Source organism: Rousettus aegyptiacus, unplaced genomic scaffold (assembly GCF_014176215.1).
Source record: "Rousettus aegyptiacus isolate mRouAeg1 unplaced genomic scaffold, mRouAeg1.p scaffold_m13_p_2, whole genome shotgun sequence".
NCBI classification, from domain to species: Eukaryota; Metazoa; Chordata; class Mammalia; order Chiroptera; family Pteropodidae; genus Rousettus; species Rousettus aegyptiacus.
In genome coordinates this window covers 27,016,286-27,037,902 of record NW_023416295.1, presented here as the reverse complement: position 1 = coordinate 27,037,902, position 21,617 = coordinate 27,016,286, and the positions used below count along the sequence as shown (strand labels likewise).

The following is a 21,617-nucleotide window of genomic DNA, read 5'->3' as shown; positions in this document are numbered from 1 at the left end:
CCTTGGACTCAGAGGCAAAATGGAAAGGTCCACTTCCGCCTGCCTCTTTTGTCCCGCCCATTTTCACGACGCCGCGAGGTCTCGCGCGGGACCGGAAGTGACGCGGAAGAGTGTTTCTTCGGATCGGTAAGGTTTGGGCGATGTAAATCCCGGCGGGCCTAGCTAAAAACTTCGCTGCAGTCTGGTTCGTGCGGCCTGTGACTGTTATCCGGGTGTTGCAGTGACAGGAGTCAGAAGAGATAAGGGCAGAAAACTAGCTTGCAGCACGAAAGTATAGGGCACTAGTAGTGGGGCAGGGTTCCTGACCCAAGGACTTGCCGGTCGTGCACTTAACTTTATATATATACATACATATATGTATATATGTGTATATATATGTATATATGTATATATTTTTTAATTTTTTTGGATTAAGTATATGCCATCCTAACTCCAGGTTCTGCTGTGATCATGAAGTGCTTTTTAATGCCTGTATATGTCATCCTAACTCCCAAGTTCTGCTGTGATCGGTTGGAGAGACTGTCAGTCCGTGCAATAAGCATTTAGTGCTGGCCTATGTTGGCGATACCGAGAAATATGATATAGTTCCTGTTCTCCAGTATCATTAGCATACTGGGGAGACAGATAAACAGGAATATACTAAGAATACTAGGGCAGAGCAGGGCAGGGAGGAGGGAGACACAGAAAAGGAAAGTTTGTTAAGAAAAGCTTTATTTAGGAAGTTGAGGACTTGGAAGGCAGGGTAGTATTTAGAGAAATGGAGGAAGGGGGAGAGTGATTAAATGACACCTAAAATACTAGGTGCTTGTATGTGGCAGAGCCGGTATTTGAACCCAGGTATGTATGACTGCAGCTCTTTTGCTCATCGGCTTTGCTGCCTCAAAAGTCGGCCTGAAGTGTTCACATGTACCATTTTCTGTGTTTGGATTTCAGATACTCAGTTTTACCTGATTTCTGTATGTTGTCATCTCGTGTACACCTGGTCCCCAAAACAGTCCGGCTTGTTCATTCCTTAATCTATAATTCTTCCTCTTCCTTCATGGATTTGAAGGCTCTTCTTTCCTCCTTGAATGACTTTGCATCCCTCTCATTTGCTGAGAGTTGGGACAATGTTGGATTATTGGTGGAACCAAGCCCACCACACAATGTAAATACTCTTTTTCTGACCAATGACTTGACTGAGAAAGTGATGGAGGAGGCGCTACAAAAGAAGGCTGATCTCATTCTCTCTTACCATCCACCTATCTTCCGACCCATGAAGCGTATAACCTGGAAAACCTGGAAGGAGCGCCTGGTGATTCGGGCTCTGGAGAACAGAGTCGCTATTTACTCTCCTCACACAGCCTATGATGCTGCACCCCATGGAGTCAACTGCTGGTTGGCTAAAGGGCTTGGTGAGAAGCCTCTTGTACTTTCACATTTAATATTTTCCCTGTAAATGCTTTGAAATTTCAGAATGGATTTCCAATAGAATTTTATCTGCTTTAGGGGTAGGGCTATTATTTTATTTTTACATAATACATTGTTTTTTAGATGTTGCTGAAATCTGGCGATTAAATTGCATTTGAAAAATAATTTTTTTTTTTTTTTTTTTTTTAATGAGTAAGGAGAGCATACGGAATTTGTATTGCTGGACTGAAATTTCTGATTCCTCACTCTGTGAAATAGTCCTAGCACCCAAGCACTCCAGAAAGCCTTAAATTGAATTGAAAGTTCAAGCCTCTCCAGAATATACTCAATATGTCAGTCTAGACATCAGAGTTTTATTGAATGCTTAGTTTGCCCAGCACAATGAGGAAATTCAGCATATGTGTTTTAGCTTTAATTTTAGTCTTTTTAGTTTACCCACTCATTCAGGGCTGAGGCTTTTCTGATGATATAATCTGGATTGATGTTGTCAGGTATATTATGAGCATTCGCAAGGTGAACCATGGTTTACATGAGTAAATTTAGTAAGCAGTCACAATTCTCTATATCATCTAAAGATTCCTGAATCAACCTTTTAAAAGTCTTCTGGAAAATAATTCTGAAAATAAATTCGTATGTCTGTACTAAATCCCTAGTTTATGGGGACTGTTAGATGTATACAGAAGGAATGTGTTATGTGTATATATATTATTATATAAGCCCCTAGGAATGAAATTTTTTTTTTTTTTTTAAGATAAGGCAACCCTTGGTTGACCTCACAGATTGCAAGGACCTTGTCAGTTTACAATCCCTTATTTTTTTTTATGCCTACAGCATCTGGTCTTCCTAGGTGGTCTCCCACCCACGTACTAACCATGCCTGACCCTGCTTAGCTTCTGAGATCAGATAGGATCAGGCTTGTTCAGGGTGGCATGGCCGTAGGCAGAAATTAAAAAAAAAAAATACTAATTTTGTATTAATTTTGCCCACAATAATTTATCTTTTTAATTTTAAAAAAACAAACACAAAACTTTATTTCCCCACAATTTTTTTCCCTAGGAGTATGCACTTCCAGGCCCATACATCCTTCCAAAGCGCCCGACTATCCCACGGCAGGAACACACAGAGTAGAGTTTAATGTTAACCATACCCAAGACCTGGATGAAGTCATTTCTACAGTGAAAGGAATTTCGGATGTTTCTGTCACTTCTTTTTCGACTAGGTACAGTGTATTTTTCTCTCTTTGAGTGTGTGTTTCTTTATTTGTAAGGAACTTCCTGACAAATTCTGTAACTCTGGTTTTAGATTTGAAAGAAATGGTTTTCCCCAGGACGGGTTTAAAAGCAGTATCCTTCTCACTTGCTGTGGGTCTTGGAGAAGAATTATGGGAAATTCTCTCATATTGATAAGTAACAAACTATTTTCTATGTAGGAGGGACTATTCTACACATTTTTATATAGAGTATTTCTTATCCTTATAATGGTGAAAGTTAATTGTTTTTACTTTAGGGTACAGGCATACCTTGGAGATATTGCAGATTTGGTTCCAGACAACCATAATGAATGAAGCAAGTATTACAGGAAAGAGAGTTGTAATCTTTTTTGCTGGTGGAGGGTTTAACTTTTAGTTCGTAAAAAACACAACACCTATGAACTCAATAAAACGAAGTATGTCTGTGTATAGATAAACTGTAATGATATACTGATAACATAGGTCTACATTTATCAGTTTCCAGCAAATCAAGGATCCCAAGCCCTTTTAAGGAAAAATACTTTAAAGTGCTTCTTACAAGGGCAGTTTGTTTAGGATAAAGATAGCAAAATGTTGCCTCACAGATTTTCTTTTAGGTTAATTTACTCTAATAACTTGTTGAAGCACTAAAAAGACAAGTTATACAAAGCTAGGACTTAATAATTATTTTAAAACAAAGGTAAATATAAGGACTTTAATAAATTGGAAATCTATTTCAGGCTACTTTGATGAGTGGTTTTTAAGTATAGCCATTTTAGAGTAAAATCATCACAGGTGTCCTTTAACAGTATTGGGGGATTTCAAGAATCTCAAGAAAATTATTTATTGGACTTTTCATAGATGTCAGTCATGGCTATCTTTTACCATACTGAAATATTGTGTGAAATTAAAAAAAAAAAATTACACAAGTAAAGCATGAAAAATTTGAACAATACCTCTACTCAGTCCCAGTATCTATAAATCAAGTCATCTTTTTACTTGCTTTCAGAGAAGTGGATATCTTCCAAAGTGCATATAGAAACATGAAGAAATACATAGTTTTGTTTTGTTCATTGTTCTCAGTTAAATGATATGCTGTATCTGTCTTTTTTACTAATAAGATGTCTTACAGATCATTCTCTGTAGGTATATAAGATCTCTTTTTAACTACTGTGTAGTATTTCTTGTTATGGATGTATTATTGTTTCTTTAAGTATTCCTCTTCCTGATGGACTTTTTTTTTTTTTAAACTGATAACGTTTAGTTTGGTTCTAGTTTTTCCATATTACAAATAATGTCGGTTTTACCATTAGTTGAGGCTCAGGCATTGTTTTTGCTTTTGTTCCCCAAAGCCCTGCAGGTGATTTCATTGTTGACAACTGTACTTTGAAATTATGTTTTAAAGTCTCATACCTTATTTTCCAAATTTGTAAACTCCATATTTCAAAACTCTGTACTTAGATTTTGTGGTTAAATACAAAGCTCTCAAAGTAGTCTTTTTGGCTCTAGGGCATTGTTTCTCAAAGGGCAATTTAGGGACCCTCTGTATTATTGTTAATGGGTCGTTATGAAAAATGAAGATTTTTGGCTTCATTCTAGAGCTATGTAATTAGAATGGGGTTTGCCTGAGACTCTGTCCAGGAAATTCTTATATTCGGTGATGTTTGGAAATTCATCTTCTCTAGGGCTTAAAAAAATTTCACTTTGCCCCCGCCCCATGCACAGATGTCGCTTCGCTAGGTCTGTAGAGAGGTCCTGCAGCCATCATTTTAAGAAGCTAGTAAGAGATTTCCGATGCATAACCGGAATTAATAACAGTGGTTTCAAAGTGAGGTCTCTGATCCAGCATCACCTGAAACTTGTTAGAAAAGTAAATTCTCAGACTCCACCTAGAACTTCTGAATAAAAAACTCAAGTTGGGGCCCAGCAATTTATGTTTTAATAAGTCTACAAGGTGATTTTGATGCACTCAAACGTTTGAGAAACAGTATTCTAGAAAATAATATGGTTTGGGATTAAATCCTAAATTCCATATAAATCTAATCTGTTATAGGAGGTTGTAAACTATGGGTTATTTAAAAACATCTTGTTTTTATTTACCTTAAACCAGTGAGTGACTTTTTCTAGGGTTGATGATGAAGAACAAACGCGGATCAGTCTGAATTGTAGTCGGCAGGCTTTGATGCAGGTGGTGGCTTTTCTTTCCCGGAACAGACAACTTTATCAGAAGACTGAAATTCTGTCACTGGAGAAGGTAATAAAGATATCTTAAATCGCTGTGCATTTTGGCTTGGCAGATTCATTTGTAAATTATTAAATCAGCAGGCTATTATTAACTATTACCTAAAGAAGCGCAAAGTAATGGTGAGGGTATACTCTCTGGAAAGTATATTGAGAAAGGGAGACGTTCCAGAATAGAAAAATATTGGTATAGTCTTAGTCCACTTGGGCTGCTATGACACATTTTGGACTGTTATAACAAAATATCACAGACTAGAAAGCTTATAAACAAGTTTATTTCTCCTAGTTCTAGAGTCTAGGAATTCCAAGTTCATGGCACTAGCAGATTTAGAATGGTGTCTGGCGAGAGCTCACTTCTGGTTCATAGATGGCACCTTCTTCTCTCTGTCCTCACGTAGTGGAAAAAGACTAGAGATCTATCTGGAGCTTTTATAAAGCACTAATCCCATTTATGTGGGTTCCACCCTCATAACTTAAGCACCTCTCAAAGGTTCCACTTCCTAACACTATCACATTTGGGGGTTAGGATTTCAACATATGAATTTGGGAGGACAGAAACATTCAGACTATAGTAGTGCTTTTCAGAGTTAGTGATTCAGTTACAGGTTTGGTCTCTTATACCCTCTGCCTGGACCCTTTTATTGACTCCTTTCAACTTGACAGTCATTTGTATGATGGTTTCTTTTTCTTTACTTTCTGGCTCAGAATGCTTTTTAAGTTGAAAAATAACAAACTCATATTTCCAACTACTTTCTGGACATTTTTCATTTACGGATCTCACAAGTATTTCAAATACAATATATACAACTGTTGACCTTATCCCTGTACCACCCCTTTATTCTTTTAACCTAAGAATAAAACAGCCTTTCAAAATAAGAGGCAACAAGCATTTATTTGAGATCAAAAAAGGGAGTAACTACTCAGGAAGCATTGATTCAGGCACAAGCCAAAGTAGTATTTCCATTAGGAGACAAAGGCAATGAGTATTTATGAAAAAGGGAAGAGGAACAATTACATCAATAGAGGGAAAGCAGTCTTGGTGCAGATAACATAGTGATATTCTAAAGAATTAATAATCGATGATATTAATTCTACCAGTCTGGTAGTCATGGTATCTGCGTTCTTGTTATCTTTGCACACAGTTCTTTGGGACACAGAAGGTCGCTTTAGGCCCAGTCCAGTGGTTATGTTTTAACACTCCAAGGGTTTGAGGCATAAGATGTGAAAGGCAGTTCTGGCATGGCAGCTCTGGCTCAGTTTTAAAGTGGCTCCATTGATTGATTGATTGATTGGCACCTTTAAATACTATTCTTTTTTCTATTTCTACAATTTTCGCTAGCCCTGTAAATCCAAGTCCTGCTGATTCTGTCCCCAAATCTATAAAATATTTTTCCTTTCTGTTCACTGTGCCAGCATAGTAGTTGAAACTCTGCTGTTCCCTCACATGGGGTATGAGTTGTATTAAGTGGGCACCCACAGGTGACAATCTAAGCATAGCATCCAGAGCCTTTCATGACCAGCCGTGGCCCCTGTCTTCAGCCTCTTCCTGGTCCCCATCCATTGCTCTGCATGCCAGCTATACTCTCTTTTTTTTATATGGTGACATTGGTTAATGAAATCCATTAAGTTTCAAGTATATAATTGAACAGTAAGCCATACATATATTGCATTGTGTGTTCACCACCCATAGTTAGATTTCTTTGTGTCACCACATATTTGATTACCCCATCTCCCTCACCCCTCTCCCATTATACTCTCTGCTTTTGGATCTGCCCTCAGCGTGCTCTCAATTTTGATACCTTTGTATATGTTCTCTTTGTTTAGAATGCCTTTCCACATCTTGCCCTATCCCTATCCTACCCATTGCACGTAGCATCACTCTTTTAACTCCTTTCAGGTCTGTCTTTGAGACTCAAGTCCTTATAAAACCTTCAATTCTACTTCTTCCAAGTACCACCCTCCCCTAAGACCCAGCTCATTTATTTTGTCATTCCTTTGTGCTCCTATTAAAAATAATACTTATGTTGTATTTGAACACCTTTGTTGTGATTATTTATTTAAACATCTTCCCTCCCAGGATACTGTGACCTCCTAGAAATCAAAGAATGTTTTTGTCCATTTTGTATCCCCAAACTTTAGCTTGGAGCAGGCCTGTAGTAAGTGTATAGGGTGTATATCATGTTGATCTCAGCATTTGCTGTTTGTCCTGTAAAGTTTGTTTTCTAGGACTGATGATGGACAGTTTTTCTACTATTTCTCTTCAGCCTCTGCTTCTACATACTGGAATGGGACGGCTATGCACACTGGACGAATCTGTCTCCTTGACAACTATGATTGACCGAATCAAAGCACATCTAAAACTATCCCATGTTCGCCTTGCTCTTGGGGTAGGGAGGACCTTAGGTAACTATATCCCCTTTTTTTAATCCAGTACACAAACTGATAACATTGGGCAAAAGTTGAAACTCTTGATCGTATTAACGTAAGTGAAAGAAAACGTGTTAGCTCACAGGAAATGACTGGTTTACATTATCAATCAGGGTGGGCTAGGTTGTGCTGTGGTAAACATCTCATTGGCTATAGAATTCTCCATCCCATTCTGTTCATCTCAAGTCAGCAGGAGGAGTCTGCCCATTTGTAGGATGGTCATTATTGCGAGGGAGAGTTTTGGAGAGTCTTAAGCCATCTGTTAAACATTCTGAATAGCCTAGAAATGAACTTCTGTTTAACTCATTGTCCAGAATTAGTCACATTGCCCGGCCTAACCCAGGGTGGATAGAAAGTGCAGTCCTACCATCTGCCAGGAAGAGAGCTGAAAATTATGACTTCCAATTACCACGCAAACCTTGCACTTTATAATACTGGTGATATTTTATAGTAAGTTACTACTAAGTGAAATGATCCACTGCAGTTTTCGAGTCTTGTAGCCACTCTTTTCTTTTGGCTTTTCCTAGTACCTTTGGGAACAAAAGGAATGAACAGAACATTTGTTGAACCCCTGCAGTGAGCCTAGCACTGTCCTGAGTGTCCTAAGTATGTGAGTTCTCTTTGCAAAGGAACACAGAGGATTCTGAATGTCTTAGGTTCAAATTAATATGTCCTATTTGCTGCATGACTTTGACAAGTTATTTAACCCCTTTATGTCCTAGTAGGCACATCTGTAAAAATTACAATAATAGTATAAAACCTAACTCATTGAGGTAGGTGTATAATCCATGCGATAGGCACAGTTACTGGCATACATTAAGTACAGTAAATGTTAGCTCCTGTTAGCTCTGTGGTAGGTGTCAGTGTTCCCATTACAGGTGAAAAAATTGAAGTTCAGAGAGAGAAGTAACATCCAGAAGTCCACAGTTGGATCGAATAACTCATGGGAGTTCATTTCCAAAGAAAATGGATGGCAGAGGTGGGATTTGACTTCGGATCCACTCCAAAGCCCCGTTCTTAAATACCACTGTTGAGTGACAACTAATGAAGTGTCCATTCTAGACACCTAAGTGCTAAATACCTGTTGGATTTTGGCTCGAAAGTATGTTATTTCACTCTTCAGAGGATGCTCTTTTAAGATAAATGCCATATTTAAAAATGTGTCAAATCCATTTGTAGCATTCTTCTAGCCCTTTTAGTTCCTCTGCTTCCTCATCTGAGAACAAAGATACTACCTGCCTACTTCTCTCTGTTGCCTAGAGACCCAAGGAAGGTTACTTTACTGAGTAGAATTTTGGTAAAGCCTTGAGCTATCCCATTAGCATTATTCAGAAGTGCCTTTTATGGGTTTGTGCAGCTATGTATGTCCAAAGGAATAATAACCCTGCTTTGGATTAGCTATGCTATACCAAAGAATAACCTGTTTGCCCATCAGACATATTTCGTTATTTTTTTAAAGTTCAGTAAACAAAATTCACATACTGTATGAGACCAGGATTGAAATATGCATTACATGTAGGATTCTTTTTACAAATTATAACATTAAAATGAAGGGGAATCATAAAGTACTGGCCTCTTGTTTCCTTTATCTTGAAGAGTCCCAAGTCAAAACTGTGGCCTTGTGCGCTGGTTCTGGGAGCAGTGTTCTGCAGGGATCAGAGGCTGACCTTTACCTCACAGGTAGGAGAGCTTTTAGATCTTCTACCCTTTTTTGTGTGTGTATCTTTTCCCAACCTTGGTTTATTTTTAACAAATATCAAATTTTAGGGCAGCACCTGGCATGTAGATGGCTCTAATAAATGTTTTTTGAACCTGAACTACATAGGAACTACACCAGAATTGGGGACATACCAAATTCTTTGTGGAGGGAAAAAGATCATTTGACAGTTTATTATTAGATTATCTAAAAAAAAAAAAAAAAAAAAATGGATGTTCAGCATTTATTTCCTAAATGTGGTTTCTCTCAGATTTCATGTCAGTTAATGGGATACTTTCTGCCTTTTCACCTTAGCTAGAAAGTGGTTCCTCTTACTCAACCCTAAAGTCAGTCATCAGTTCCTGTCAGTGCTAGCTCCAAAATCTTTTCAGAACCTTTTCCTTTATCTCTATCTAGGCATCATCTCCTATCTGAAGTACTTCATCAAGGCTCTGATCTTCACCTCTCACGCATTCCCCCCAAAATTAACTTTCAGGAGTATAAATTTGACAGTGTATAACACTATCCTGGCTAAAAAACCTTCAGTGATTTCCTTCATCTGGCCTCATGAAGCCTGAGTGTCATCTTCTTCATGCAGCCTTTGCTTATGCTGTTTTCTCTGGCTAGATGCTTTTTCCTTGCCCCTTTCAGTGTATTTCTACAGGTAAGCTCAAAGATAACCTCCTTTGAGAACCTTTTTCTGCCATTCTCTGGCTCTTGCCCCTGATGGCTATGCCTTCCTCTTCAATCCCTGTCACTTTGTCCTTTAACGTCCTGTATGTGTTTCTGTTGGACAGTAATTGTTCGGCTCCCCAGCTTTACACTGTCTTTGAATATAATATGTAATGGGTAACATTATCTTGTATGACCATGGAACAGTGATCAAATTCAGGAATTTAATATTGTTAAAACACTTATTTAATAGTCTATATTCAAATTTTGCCAATTGATCAAATTTATAGCATTTTTCTGCTCTATATCCAATCCATGATCACATACTGCAACTGGAATAGTTCCTCAGCTTTATCTTCAGATCATTGACATTTTTGAAGAGTATAGCCCATTTGTTTTAATACCTCTCAATTTGAGATGTCTCTTTCCTCATACATAATGACTTTTTAAAACTAATTTTTTTGTTAGCATAAAGCAATGTGTTTAAGATGAATTGACAGAGTTCCAAAATGTTAAGCTGTCCTTCCTGTTTACTTGGGAAAACAGAAAATACTTTCTCACCTGGCTGACTTTAGGTGTCTGTGATGTGCAAGGCATCACTTGGACTACAACCTCAGGATTGGGAAGCACCAGCCCATAAGACCAAATATAGGCCTCTGCTGATGTTCATCACCCTTCCTTTGAGCTTGATATGGTATTAGGTTAAGAGTAATATCCTAGAAAGACCAGCAGATGGGGAGCTCCTTGCAAATACTGTATAAATTCTCTCATTTGCTTTCTTTCCCGCAGCTGCCATCCTGTGCCAGGCTTTTCTTTTGCCTTCAGCTATTATTGCAGGCTCTTCATGGATTTCCCTACTTTCACGCCTTCTCTAGCCAGTGAATTTATAATACTCCAGAAAGCCAGATTTGTTTTTCCTAAAGAATGGCTTCTTAACCAGGCCACTTTAGTATCTTTTTATTTTATGTTTTAAAAGGTTCTTGAATGACATGGGGGGTAGGAAGGTAGGAAATTAAAATTTTTTTTTCTATGAACACTTTTTTCCTTATTTTTATGCCTTTGTTTTTAAATATATTTCAAAACTATGCTTTTTGTGAACAAGCCAAATTATGTACAGTTTATCTTTGCTCTTAAATTAGAAGTCATCAGATTCACAAATGGTGTTTTTAAAAATTAAAAACATTTGTTATCCCAAAATATTTTCATAAAAGATGTGATCCTATCCCACCAGTAACAGAATGTTTAGTTTTGCCTAAGTCAAAGGAAAATACTTTTTTAGTTTAGAGATATCCTTATTTCATTCTTATGCATTAGTTGATGCTGAAAATTTTCGGTGCTCACAAAGTATCAAGAAGTCTTGTGGGAAGTATCTATAAGGATTTTTCTCTATGTATTTGTTATTGAATACTTACCTAAGAAACTTTCTGAAAGCCCCATTTTACAGTAATCATTTATTGTGAAAACATTTTGAATGAATGTTCTTTCAGGACTGGTTCTGGCAGTATTCTAAACTTTTAGTTATTTGAATTTAATACTTGTCCTGGGTTTGCCAAGGACAAGGAATTTGGAATTCTCAGTGGGATAGGCTGTCTCATTCTAAAATGGAAGACATATAAGAAAGCTGTATATAACTTTCTAGATTTATATGTGATTCTACTGTATCACATTTGCTTCATATAGAATGTAAACTTAGTCTTTCCACTGTTATAGTTCAGCATTCCATGGACTGTGTCTCATAAATTTAAGTATTTGCTCTTTCTTTTGTTGGCAGGTGAGATGTCCCATCATGATATTCTGGATGCTGCTTCCCAAGGAATAAGTGTCATTCTCTGTGAACACAGCAACACTGAACGAGGCTTTCTTTCTGATCTTCGAGATATGCTGGTTGCTTACTTAGAGAATAAGATTAATATTATTCTGTCAGAAACAGACAGGGACCCTCTTCATGTGTTATAATGCATACAGGAACAACAGGATGACAATCTACAAATCATTTTTCTCCTAACTCATATGTATAACATGAATCAGTGGAGTTGGCATCCTTCTGAAGGAATTTCTTAGAATGTACATTATCATGGTTTGTTAATATGTTTCACCAAATGTTCTTTAGTTTATAGGATAAAAACTGTAATGTAACTATCATGAAAGAACATTCATTATAAAGAATAAACTAAAGAATATATTATAAACTCAAGGCAAAATCGACTAAAATTTATTTAACATCCATGGAAAGTAGTTCAAATAATCCTCTCCTTAACTTAATTGTAGATGGATGTGTCATTCTAGACCTTTCTGTTCTTGGTTAGTTTAAAAATTTCCTTTAAAAACTTGGGATTGGAACACTTAGGTAGTCTCTATGTGATAAGGTCCGTATATTCTTGTTTCTAGGTCATAATCTCCCCTAAATTTCAGAACCAGGATGAGGTTTTTTAATTTTTTAATATACATGTAATTTGTTTTATTGCTTTCTAGGTAATTCAGCTATAATTTTGTTAGTAATACATAAAGATGATTAGCTTTCAAATAATATTAGTGATAATACTAGAGATTATGTACACATTATTAATTTTGTGTCGGGTGCTCTATAAACATTTTCAATCCCTTATAAAGAAGCATATAGGTATTATTATTCCCATTTTTACAGATGAGCACACCAAAACAGGAGTCGTCTCACCTCCTAGAATGTAGGAAAATACATTTTGAACAATGCTACTGGCTCTACATTTGAATTAGCTGGGGGAAAAAAGTAGAGTTTTAAAAGTTTTCTAAGTAATTTTTTTAAAAATTTAAGCAAAACCTATTAACCATCCCCCAAACTCACTGATCTTGTATATGAATGAAATGTTTATATATTAAAATGACAAACATGATGATAAAGTCAAGTTTCTGGAGTAACTGATTTAGCACTCCCTCTTAAGGAATTTGGTCTTATACCAAGTTTGTAGAAGTACAAATGTCTGTTTTACATCCCCTATGACTTTTTTTGTTTGGCCTATTTAGCCATTTTATTAAGGAGCAACCAGAAAAATCTGTCAAGGTTTCAAGTCTGTTCAATCTTGACAAAAGCAAGTCAGAAAAAATTGGAGCCTTGGCAGTCAAACTCGAAGAGCTTGAGGAAAATCGATGCTGAAACAAGTTAATGAAGAGCATATAATTCTGCTAAAATCATCAAATCTGTATGATGCACTCATAAAATTTTTGAAGTAGTTCAAAATATTTTTAGTAAAAATACTACTATAAATGAAAAAGTGATTCTATCCAAATTGACTTTTTATTAATAGTAAAGACTATTGACACATACTGCTTGCAAATAGTATAGACAAAAAATATAAAAATAAACCAATAGATATTTAAGGGCAGATGTAAAGTTTCCACATTAGGTCATTAAGGATTTTGTATGCTTTTTTATACTGTTAAGTTACTATATTAAGCAAAAAAAGCAAGGTACAAACCAACAAATATCATATGCTACCATTTGTGTTTTTTAAAGGAGAAATACAGACCAAAAACCCTTACTTGTGCAGAGAATACCTCTGGAAGAATACTTAAACTGCTATTAATGTTTGCCTAAGAGACAGGATCAGGAAATGGGAAGGAAACTCACTTTTCATTAAATAGCATTTGGTATAATTAAAAAAACTATACAGTTATAATCATGTACAAATTTGTTTATATATTTTGATTAGTAATTATATCTGACTTAACCCTTAATAAATAGATTTAACATAAAATTAATTATATGCCACAAAAACGATGCTAAAAATTGAGCATTTTGGGAAATAATAGTTTCATGAAAGGTGTTTATAAAAAATTAGTGAAAAATGGTGATGGAGTATATACTTTATTACAGTGATATTTTAATAAATTCATTTCCAAGTATGAAATATTTCAGGGAGTATGTGAAGACTGTAAGCTGACTACAGTGGCCAAGGTTAGTCTTCTTTCTTTGCTAAGAAAAATATTTAAAAGGCTTGAAATGGTCACTTTAAGAAAAAAAAACCTGAAATGTCCTACAGTTTTAGAAATCAAGATTAAATTTAAAGCTAGTCATTAATATGCTACTCACCTGCATGTTATTCAAGACAAAAATATGTTGATATTAAAAGAATAATTAAATTTTTGTTTTCTATTGTTTTGAAAATAATGACTAAAATATAATTCAGGAGTATATTTCTCTAGCCTAGCTTCTCACCTGTATCATGAAGGTGGTGGCACAGTCATTAACTGTTCTGACTATCATGTTCTGTTACTATTTATGTGCTTTCTGGGGTGGGTATGTATCCTGTATACTTGTTATGCATTTCCCACTACCTCAGCTGAATAGTGTCATGCCCCATCATCCCCCACCAGTATGTAGCCTAAATCCAAAAGGAGAAAGCTGGGTCACCTACTTTTCCCCAGTCTTAACACCTTTTGTTAAGCCACTTCAAAAACAGTAAGAGATGGACTGCCTTCTCCATTACACTTACCAGTTTTGACATACGCACAACAATAGAATAAAGCAGATTCACATGATGTCATTGTCTTTGTACTTCCACACTCTGGAATAAGCACACTTGCAAATAATCAGCTCCAGGAGTTTTAAAGGCCCTCAAAAACTTAGGAGTTAAAACGATCTCTAGTATAAAAGAATTCAAAAACATCCAATTCTATATAGTCCCTGAGCACAGTGTTCATTCCAGCAAGAAGTCTCCAGAGAGGTAATGAATGAAAGGCACATTTTCTCCAACTTGTGGACCACTGCATAGTGTAGTACTAGAAAGATAAACCAGCTAGGTTAATCAAGGTTCTAAACTGATGATATTCCCCCACTCCCAATTTTAAACTTATACAATGCGAAAAGAGTTTAATGTTGGCTGTAAATGTAACACTTTAGAGGAGTGGCATCTGGAGTACAACAACCCTTCCACAGAAGATTCAAGAGTAAAGGATAGCTTCAAGACTCCTCTTCTTCCTTTTCCAGGAAATCAGTCAATGTACCATTGTCAATAGGAATTAATAAATATTCCACTCCATCGGTTCCCTAAAAGATGTAACAATGTCCAGGATGTTAGTCGTTTGTAAGAGAGATTTGAATCTACTGTAGGTTAAACAAAAAATGAATTCGATATTTTACATAAATATAAAAGTATTAAAATTAAGGGAAAAGGGCACACAGGCATATATCTATTTAAATATCCTGGGTTTATAGTTAGACCACTTTACAGTAAAAAAAGACTAGAGAGTGAGCAGGTGGATATTCTTCACCCTCCTGCTCTTTCTAGAATCTTACACGATTTATTTCTCTGTTATTTCCTTTTCTACTGGATCCTTTCCATTGGTTTTTAAATACAGTTAGGTAGCTTTCATTTTTAAATAACCCTCACTAGGCGCCTCATTCTATCACCCAACTGCTGCACACTTCCAGAAGAGATGTCTATAAATGGTGGTCTCCATTTCCTTACTTTTCACTCAACCCAGTCCAGCCTAGCTACTGCTACCATTATGTCACCAAAAGAGCTTTTGCTTAGACCACCAAGGAATTCCATATTCCTATATCCAACAGGTATTCTGTCTTCCTCTTTTGGCCTCTCAGCAGCATCTAACACTTGACCACTCTTAAAATATGCTTCTCTTGGCTTCTGTGACATCATATCTTGGTTTTCTTCGTGGCTCTCTGGCTGTTTCATCTTGCAGGGTTACCTTTACTTGGCTATTAAATGTCATACTTCTAGGCTTAATTCCTGACCCTCCAATCTCACTATATGTCCTCTCTAGGTAGTCCCACCAATGCTTAGTTTCAGTTACAACCTAAATATGTAGGAATTATAATCTTGCACCCCTAGCCCTGCTCTCTCCTCTGGCTTCTTGTTGCAGGAATCCAACTCCCTAGCTGACATCTCCATTTGGAAATCAGAAATCTCAAACCTCAAACTGTAAGTCCAAGCACATGAAGAGCATGAACTCATGATCTGTTAACCCAAAAAAGTTGTTCTTCCAGCTTCTCATCCAACGATCCCACCATCTCTCTGGTTATGCAAGCCAGAAGCCAGAAATTACTCTTCGCACTTTTCTTCCCTTGGTTCCCATATCCAATCTATCATCAATTCTTGTCAATTGTGCCTCCTAAGTATATTTTGAATCCAATCACTTTTCTCTCTTCACCCTACCAAATTACCATCATCTCACCCAGACTCCTAACACCTTCCTCACTGGTCTCTGTGCATGCCCTTTTGGCAATCCCCATCCCACTCTGCCCTATTCCACTCTGATACCATAGTCAACAATTTTTTTAACGTCTTCCCGTTATTTCTGAATAAAGATAAAAATCTTTTACTTAGCCTAAAATTTGTGCATGGTCTCGCCTTTAAATCACTATCTTTTCAGCCTCATCTTGTGCCATGCTTGCCTTTTTCCACAGTCTCTTTACATGCTGTTCCTGCCTGGAATGCTCTTCCCTTTCTTGTCTCAGGAGACATCTCCTAGTCTTTTTTTAGATCGCAGCTCAGTGGTCTCTTCTGATATCCATAATTAAGTCAATCCAACTATTATAATATTCTCTTTCAGGACTACATACCTACTGATCATAGGACTTCTAGGTAAAATTTACCTGTGTATGGTTATTCAACAAATGTACATCTTCACTCAACTTTAAGCACTTTGAGAAAAGGTGTTTGCTTACTACAGTATCCCAATACCTAGTGCAATATCTGATATATAGTGCTCAATAAATATAGACCAGATTAATGAATGGAGTAGAAGAGAGGGAGAAAGGAATATAATTATTTGACTCATATTTCAAATGGCTTATTCCTCTAGACTAGAACTCTTAGGTTTTCTGCTCTGCCCTGAAACAGAGTAGTTCTACCTCTTTTTTACAGAATTCAAATGGCACCATGCCTAAATGGATCCCTTAGACCCATCATAACCATCATAACCATATCTGAGTCAAAGGTATACCTGTCCTTAAGCAAAGGAGGTATGCTATTCTCAGCATATAGTGCTACAATAGCAAAGGCTTACCTTCTTTGTTCTTATAAGCTTGTGGTCCCTAAATTCAGTTAACTGAGCCCGAAGTGTCAGATCACTATTGACGAGGAATGCCTCCCGACACTGCTGGTAAAAATCTTGAAAAGAAAGTCCTGCAGAGGTCAAAAGGTGATATGAACATAAGTCAGCATTTAAGACATGACCCTATACATGAATACCCATACCAAAGAATAAATTTAAAAAGTGCTGTGGTCATGGTATATTAAAATTGGCAGTAAGTACTGATTTTTTTTTTTTTAAACCTCTGTAAGAAGCAAAACTAGAGAATACTTAAGTGTTATACACTGTGGTTTATATTTTTTAAGAACTGATTGGTTGAAAATAGTCAACTATGACCAAGAATAACAATCCTGTGGGCAATTTTAAAGTGTGAATAAAGTTGACTTTTAAAGAGAGAACTATTAAGTAATGAGATCTGAATGATTATTAAAATATTTAAGTTAACACATTTTCTCTCAAAAGGAAGAAAATCTCCTAAGCAAATCTCTAGCATATGAAATATAGGTAACTGGTAGACAAAAATCCACAGTTAGCATAAGAGATTTAAAAAGCAAGCAGGGTTCGTCTTTCAGATCACATTGGCAAACAGCCTGTTCAGCAGAGTATCTTTGGGTCTACTTCAAAATTTGCTATGTGGCAGACACACTGATCACAGAGCAAAGCATTTATTCACTGCTATGAATAACTGCAGTGTGATCATTAGACTCCAGAAAAATGGATTAATGGGGTGAAACAAAAGTCATACAATTTAATATCATAAATATTGAATACCAGTGTAAGAAGGGTTATCCTGGTTATCCAGCTGATACTTCATTAGTAGCCTGAAAATTCCCCTAAAGAAAAAAACAAAACATAAACAGGAATTCAAATCCAGAATGTTAACATAAAAATAGCTAGAAGTAAAATATATGAAAAAAATGTGAATGAAATACTTGGCCTATCTGTATTAGCTTCTATTCCTTTTTTGAAGGAACATCATATCCTGGCCAACTTAAAAAAAAGAAGCTCTTTTACTTCCTTTTAAGGAAAATCTAGAAGTAGATTTTTTAGACTATTGGTTATTTCACTATAGAAAACCTGGAATACATAATAAACTCTAACAAGGAAAATATCAATCCTATAGCCCTAAAATAACAACCACTAACATTTGATGTGGAAATCATAATTGCATATGCTGCTTTCTAAAATCCTTGTGGAAAAAGGTGGGGTGGAAACATAAATTCATGCATTTATATATGGTATGCACTATTTTATCCCTCACTTTTTCACATAATAATTTTTCCATGTCTTTAAAAACTCTTCCTAAACCATTTTTAATGGCTGTTCATCTATGATATCACTTGAGTACCACAAATTTACTATTTCCTTACTGGACCGGGATGTTTACATTAATTCTAGTTGTAATTATTATACACATTACTTCATATTTTGAATTATTTCTGTAGGAGTTTATCAAGTAGAATTACAGGGCTGGAAGCAGTCTTACACAAACTAAAATTCCCAGGAATCCTTGGGTATAGTAAAAATTTTAAACCTGTGCATTTTCATTTTTTGATAATCTAGGAAATAATGACCATTAGCATATTTTGGATCATCTGAAGGACCCCCTTATAACTAAGTACAGCTGACCCTTGAACAAGGTGGGAGTTAGAGTGCCAATGCCCTGTGTAGTTGTCTCCTGGTATCTTCGGGGGACTGGTTCAAGTCCCAACACCTCACATCACCCCCTGTGAATACCACAACCCAAGGATGCTCAATGCCTTATACAAAAAGGCACAGAACCATGCATACAGTTGACCCTCAGCATCTGTGGATTCCCAACCATGGATTCAAATATTATTTTCTATCCCTGGTTCATGGAATCCATGGTTGATTGAGTCTATGGATGTGAAACAAGGAGATACGGAGGGCCAACTGCATATTTATTTAAAAAATTCAAGTATAAGTGGACTCATGTAGTTCAAAACTGTTGTTCGAATCAACTGTACTGCCAATGACTCCATAGCTAAATTTTGTTAAAGATTTTTGATCAATCATATTCGTACCAAGTAAAGACTAATTGATATTAAAATTAGCAGAATGGACCAAAATTTCAAAGTAGTTTTAAATAAATTGTTTTAAGTGTTGAAGGCTAGCACACAGACATTGAGGTATGCCAAACTAAAATATATTTGCATTAGTATCAATCATATGTAATGTTTTAATCATATCATATTTAATGTTTCAAGTACTTCTATTGCATGGATCCTCAACTTCCTATGTAGCAACTTGCAATAGTCCATCCATTAGCAGTAAAATTGAATGAAGACTTTTTCTGTTCCCAATTCCATAAAAAATTTTGATTAGATACTCATTTAATATACATTTAAATATCAACACAATATTAATGTTATTTTCAAGTGTACAAAAACAGCTTTATAAAGTAGTAAAATTCATTAGCATTTGAGGGTAACATGAGAGAGTCCTGTACTGATACAGCTGAATATCTTGATTGTGTTGGTAGTTACGCAGAGCTACATGACAAAACTGCAGAACTAACCACAGACAGACAGACAGACAGACAGACACACACACACACACACAGATAAGTGGATGTATCAATGGTGAAATCTAAATAAGCTCTTTGGATCAGGCCAGCATCAGTTTCTTGGTTTTAATACTACATTGTGCTGTGAGATGTTGGTATCTGTGATAGTTGGGAAAGAGGTGCTGGGAGTAACTGTACATATTTTGTAGCCTCCTAGAAATCTCTGATTATTTCAAAACAAAAAGTTTTTAAAAAACCAAAGATAAATAAATGGAAAAGAAATTGCTAGGAAAAAACCCAAATCTATTTGAAAGTTCCTGTGTACCCCAACTCATATCCCTTTCTCTTCTTCTAGGGTCAGTATTATTCTTAATTAGGAATTTTTTGTATCCACCTATATTTAAAAATTTTATTTATATGTGTGTGTGTGCATGTGCGCATGTATATGTATGTATATATACATATACACAAATTTGAACACGATATAATTTTGTTTTACATGCTTTTTTTATTTTTACATCTCCCATTTTGTCCAGTTTAGTATTTATCTTGAACAAAAATGTCTGAGTTTGTACAACAAGTGATATTGTCACACTACTGTTATTTCATATAAGCCAAACTCCTGTATTCTAATGCTGCTTCTAGATTCAGAACACAGGTGGGCTGTGGCTACAATTCTCTCAGTGCTTTATGATTCTGTTTCATTGAGATGTTCATATTTTTGAGTTAGGCAATATCTTGTGTTTTTTTTTTAATATATATTTATTTATGTAGTGTGTACAAAAGGGGATGAATTAAAGTGTGAAAGTATTGTGCCATCTTGTACAAAAGTGTCTCATTGCTCTTTTTAAAAAAAGTCTTTGTTAGTCTCACCTGCTTGTTCTTTAAGAAATTTTGAATTTTTTTAAAGTGCACACACACACACAAAGTCATTTAATGATCTGATTAATTTATAGCTCTAATACATTTCTAACTTGGGAGAAATTGCTACCTTTATAATATTTAGTCCACTCATCCAGGAACACCGTATTTCTCATTTATTCAAATCTCAATTATCTATTCTCAACAAGGTTTGTTATTTTTCAACATTTCATCTTGTTAAAAACAGTTATAGAATTCTATGCTCTTAGGGGGCAGTTTGCTCCTAAAAGCCTTTTTTGACAGGTTAATTTTCACACAATTTATTTTTTTGCTGGTTTATGTTATACCTAGTTTTTCATAGCTTTTATTGATTCAGATATATCTCTTTGTGAGGCTATTAAAAGTGCTTCACTGGAAACATTATATAAAGATATTTAAAAGAATGAGCTTTAGAGCCAGGCAGATTTGAATCAAAATCTCTGTGCCCTTTACTATCTACTTTAGCATTGTTATGAGGATCAAATGAGCTATTTTATGTAAAGCGACCCATGTTTGAATCATAATGTTCATGTGCCATTAAAAAGAACCATCGAATTTAAGTAAAATTCATTATGATTCTGCTTATTCCTCCACACTGACTACTGAGACACTCTTATTCAAAAATAAAAAAATCTATTTAAAAAAAAATATTGGTACTCTTATTGTTGGGCAATTTGGTAGACTACTCTTGACTCTTGCATAACCCAGTACTGGCAAGTATTATCATTACTATTTCTCTTAATCCTTCAGACTAAGTAGGAACTTTAGTATCACCATTAAAACCTAGGAGTGCATGTCTTAAAATGTACTGAGTTTCTTAAAAAGGAAACTATGGTTTTCATTCTTACCTTGCATTAGGAGTAAGGCTTCGTAAGACATGAGTTAGGGAACTAAGTGGTAGTGATCCAGATTGTTTAACCAGAAGGGAATTCTCATAGGAGGTTTCTTCAGTATAAGGACTATATGTAGTAGTTTCATACCAGAGCCAGTTATAAAGACTCTGCTTTACATGATCCCACACTAGAGCACATGATCAAAGAAAATAAAAATTACTAATTATTTTCATATTGCCATGTTATTAAATTCCATTTAGGAGAAAATAAGAAAGCATGAAATAAAAAATGAATCTTGAAAATTTTCATTTTTGCCATTTCCCCATGCAAATCAGTACATGACAATCTAATCTCATTATCAATCAACATCTGAATCTTTACTGATATATTAAATACAAGTTAAAAAGTTAAAATACATTAACGTTACCAAGGCATTCTTTTAAAAAATTTAATTTAACATTTTGTTCTATTTAACATTTTGTTCACAGTCTCTGAATTATATCACACAAAATAAATGCTGCAATACCACGAAGTGTAGAAAAAGACCAAAATAAAAATCGGGTTCCCTCTCCTTCATGAAACTTTAGGTGTAAAACACCTCCTTTAGAATCCGAATTTTTATTTCCAAAAATTATGTTCTAAGACATACTGAGG

The 21,617-nt window shown here is 35.7% G+C and overlaps 2 protein-coding genes and 1 pseudogene across 5 annotated transcripts in view; 1 reads left to right on the top strand and 2 right to left on the bottom strand.

Annotated features, from left to right (window-relative positions):
• On the top strand, positions 1-11,875 carry NIF3L1 (NGG1 interacting factor 3 like 1). Of its 3 annotated transcripts, none has more exons than XM_016131062.2 (7): positions 1-126; positions 934-1,394; positions 2,467-2,629; positions 4,766-4,892; positions 7,144-7,282; positions 8,903-8,986; positions 11,446-11,875. In XM_016131062.2, exons 1-7 carry the CDS (start codon positions 20-22, stop codon positions 11,628-11,630), a joined length of 1,266 nt encoding a protein of 421 aa, XP_015986548.2. In that variant the 5' UTR covers positions 1-19; the 3' UTR covers positions 11,631-11,875. The 3 variants fall into 3 exon arrangements, with proteins under 3 accessions (XP_015986548.2, XP_015986551.2, XP_015986550.2); XM_016131065.2 differs by lacking the exon at positions 11,446-11,875 and adding an exon at positions 7,834-7,912 and having other exon boundaries at positions 8,903-8,918; XM_016131064.2 differs by lacking the exon at positions 1-126 and adding an exon at positions 133-837.
• LOC118614648 lies at positions 2,233-2,351 on the bottom strand (annotated as a pseudogene).
• A 1,051-nt stretch (positions 11,876-12,926) lies between the features above and the next one.
• The window catches only part of ORC2 (origin recognition complex subunit 2), a 41,079-nt gene continuing 32,388 nt past the window's right edge, over positions 12,927-21,617 (bottom strand). For both annotated transcript variants that reach the window (XM_016131058.2, XM_016131059.2), the window contains exons 15-18: positions 20,979-21,150; positions 17,475-17,536; positions 16,677-16,795; positions 12,927-14,697 (exon numbers count right to left, since the gene is read on the bottom strand). In XM_016131058.2, coding sequence (XP_015986544.1) covers positions 14,611-14,697; positions 16,677-16,795; positions 17,475-17,536; positions 20,979-21,150 — 440 coding nt within the window. In that variant the 3' untranslated portion in view covers positions 12,927-14,610. The remainder of the gene's footprint in view (positions 14,698-16,676; positions 16,796-17,474; positions 17,537-20,978; positions 21,151-21,617) is intronic.